General features: G+C 60.8%; 1 protein-coding gene across 1 annotated transcript; it reads left to right on the top strand.

The window, feature by feature from the left end:
• The first annotated feature begins 669 nt into the window (after positions 1-669).
• On the top strand, positions 670-2,034 carry RXFP3 (relaxin/insulin-like family peptide receptor 3). Its single transcript, XM_015410320.1, has one exon. The coding sequence runs from the start codon at positions 670-672 to the stop codon at positions 2,032-2,034; it is 1,365 nt and encodes a 454-aa protein (XP_015265806.1).
• The last annotated feature ends 223 nt before the right edge of the window (positions 2,035-2,257 follow it).

Here is a 2,257-nt window from a genome sequence, read left to right on the forward strand (position 1 = left end):
GTATGGCAGCCAACTCCCACACCTGCCATTTAGGTGGCCACCTTGTGTCATCTCATTATAGAGCTGCCCCTAGTTGAGACAGCATACCATATTCCAGGTGCCACCACAGAAGAAGCCCTAAATCTGGCACCTACCACACTTTGTTTCAGGGCGTTCCGAGGCGCTCCTTTAAAAGACGGCCACGAAACCCGTGACTTCTCCTCCCGGTCCTTACCTGCACGCCCCATCCCTGCGGGCGCCGCCGACGTCGGAAAGGAACTGCTCGGTCCACCAGGAGGCAGAGCGCGGGTCGCTTTCCTCTCTCGCTCGCTTGGCGCTTCTGTTCTCTGACCGTGTCCCTCTCGCAGCCCGGGCGTGTGTTTGCCGCGCTCTCTCTCTCGCTGTTTTGCGCTCCCCCCATTTGCTCCAGAGGAGAGGCCAGCCGTGGGTGTCTCTCTTCGCTCTGCCTTCTCCACAGATTCCCTAGCCGAGGACTGCAGCAGTCGCCGTCGGATCGCCAGCAGCACCCGGGGAAAGACGCCCAAGGGTTTTGGATACTAAGCTCTGGGCTGTTTGTGGAAAGGGGGACCCTCTTTTTTTGTCTCCTGTGCACCACTTCTCCTTGGAGAGGTGGAGGGAGGGAGGGAGGGAGGGAGGTAGAGAGAGAGAAAGCCCCCCCTCTACCATGGGATGGATGCCCTGTGCGAACACAGCTACTGCTCGCTGGCAGCGAGCATGAAAGAAGCCGGGACGACGGGGGAATTCCCGGACTTCTCCCCCAGCCTTTGGGAGGACAGGCAATGGGGCAACCTCAGCAACGAGTCCCTGCAGGACCTTTCCATGAGCTTCGCCAACCTGGACCGGGCCGACGGGCTCCAAGGGGCCGGCTGGATCGTCCTCCGCATCCTCATCTCCATCGTCTACTCGGTGGTGTGCGCCCTCGGCCTGGTGGGCAACCTGCTGGTCCTCTACCTGATGAAGAGCAAGCAGGGCTGGAAGAAGTCCTCCATCAACCTCTTCGTGACCTGCCTGGCCGTGACGGACTTCCAGTTCGTGCTCACCTTGCCCTTCTGGGCTGTGGAGAACGCCCTGGATTTCACCTGGCTCTTTGGCAAGGCCATGTGCAAGATCCTCTCCTACGTGACGGCCATGAGCATGTACGCCAGCGTCTTCTTCCTCACCGCCATGAGCGTCGCTCGGTACCACTCGGTGGCCTCTGCCCTGAAGACCAAAAGGCAAGGGGGGCTCTGTGGGGGCTGCTGGTCGGCCAAGTGGCTCTGTGTACTCATATGGACCGTCGCCATCCTGGCTTCCCTCCCCCACGCCATCTTCTCCACCACCTCCACCATCATGAACGAGGAGCTCTGCCTGGTCAAGATCCCCGACAGCCAGGGGAACAACACGCCGTTTTGGCTGGGGCTGTACCAGTCCCAGAAGGTGCTGCTGGGCTTCGTCGTGCCGCTGGGCATCATCACCCTTAGCTACCTGCTGCTCGTCCGCTTCATCAGCGACAGGCACGTGGGCGCCAGCTCCTGCGGACCCAGCACCAAGCGCCGGTCCAAGGTGACCAAGTCGGTGACCATCGTGGTGCTGTCCTTCTTCCTCTGCTGGCTGCCCAACCAGGCCCTCACCGCCTGGGGTGTCCTCATCAAGCTCAACGTCCTGCACTTCAGCCACGCTTACTTCCTCTCTCAGGCCTACCTCTTCCCCATCACGGTGTGCCTGGCCCACTCCAACAGCTGCCTCAACCCCATCTTCTACTGCCTCATGCGCAAGGAGTTCCGCAAGGCCCTCAAGAAGCTGCTCTGGAGGATCACCTCGCCCTCCCTGACCACCATGCGCCCTTTCACGGCCACCACCAAGCCGGAGCAGGAGGAGAAGGCGTCGCACGCCCTGATGCCCGTTCGCTCTGGGCACGATTCCCCGGCAGCCGTCGCTGCTCCGGCCATGCCGGCCACCGTGTCCGACATTATCTCTTATCCCCCGGGTGTGGTGGTGTACAGTGGCCACTGTGACGTCTTGCCCACTGGCGGCTCTGCTGAGACTCACTGTTAGACTTCAAGGTTGGCGTTTATGAGACTGTCCCTATCTGTCCCCAGGGTTGGATGACAGGTATCTATGCACCGGGGGACATGCCTGTTTTACGGGGAGCAGGATGACGGGTGTGTAGGGTTGTGCCCTTTCGGTTGTTGCATTCCTGGAGGAGAGGAGGAGAAGGAAAGGAGAATGCACACAGGACTGTGCTGTAACACAGGGACAATAGCCATAGCCCGGCGGT

This window comes from Gekko japonicus, unplaced genomic scaffold (assembly GCF_001447785.1).
Source record: "Gekko japonicus isolate JY-2015 unplaced genomic scaffold, Gekko_japonicus_V1.1 scaffold1490, whole genome shotgun sequence".
Taxonomy (NCBI): Eukaryota; Metazoa; Chordata; class Lepidosauria; order Squamata; family Gekkonidae; genus Gekko; species Gekko japonicus.

Bases quoted from the DNA above. Each gene is read 5' to 3' on its own strand.
- RXFP3 (XM_015410320.1), top strand. From the start codon at position 670: ATGGATGCCCTGTGCGAACACAGCTACTGCTCGCTGGCAGCGAGCATG.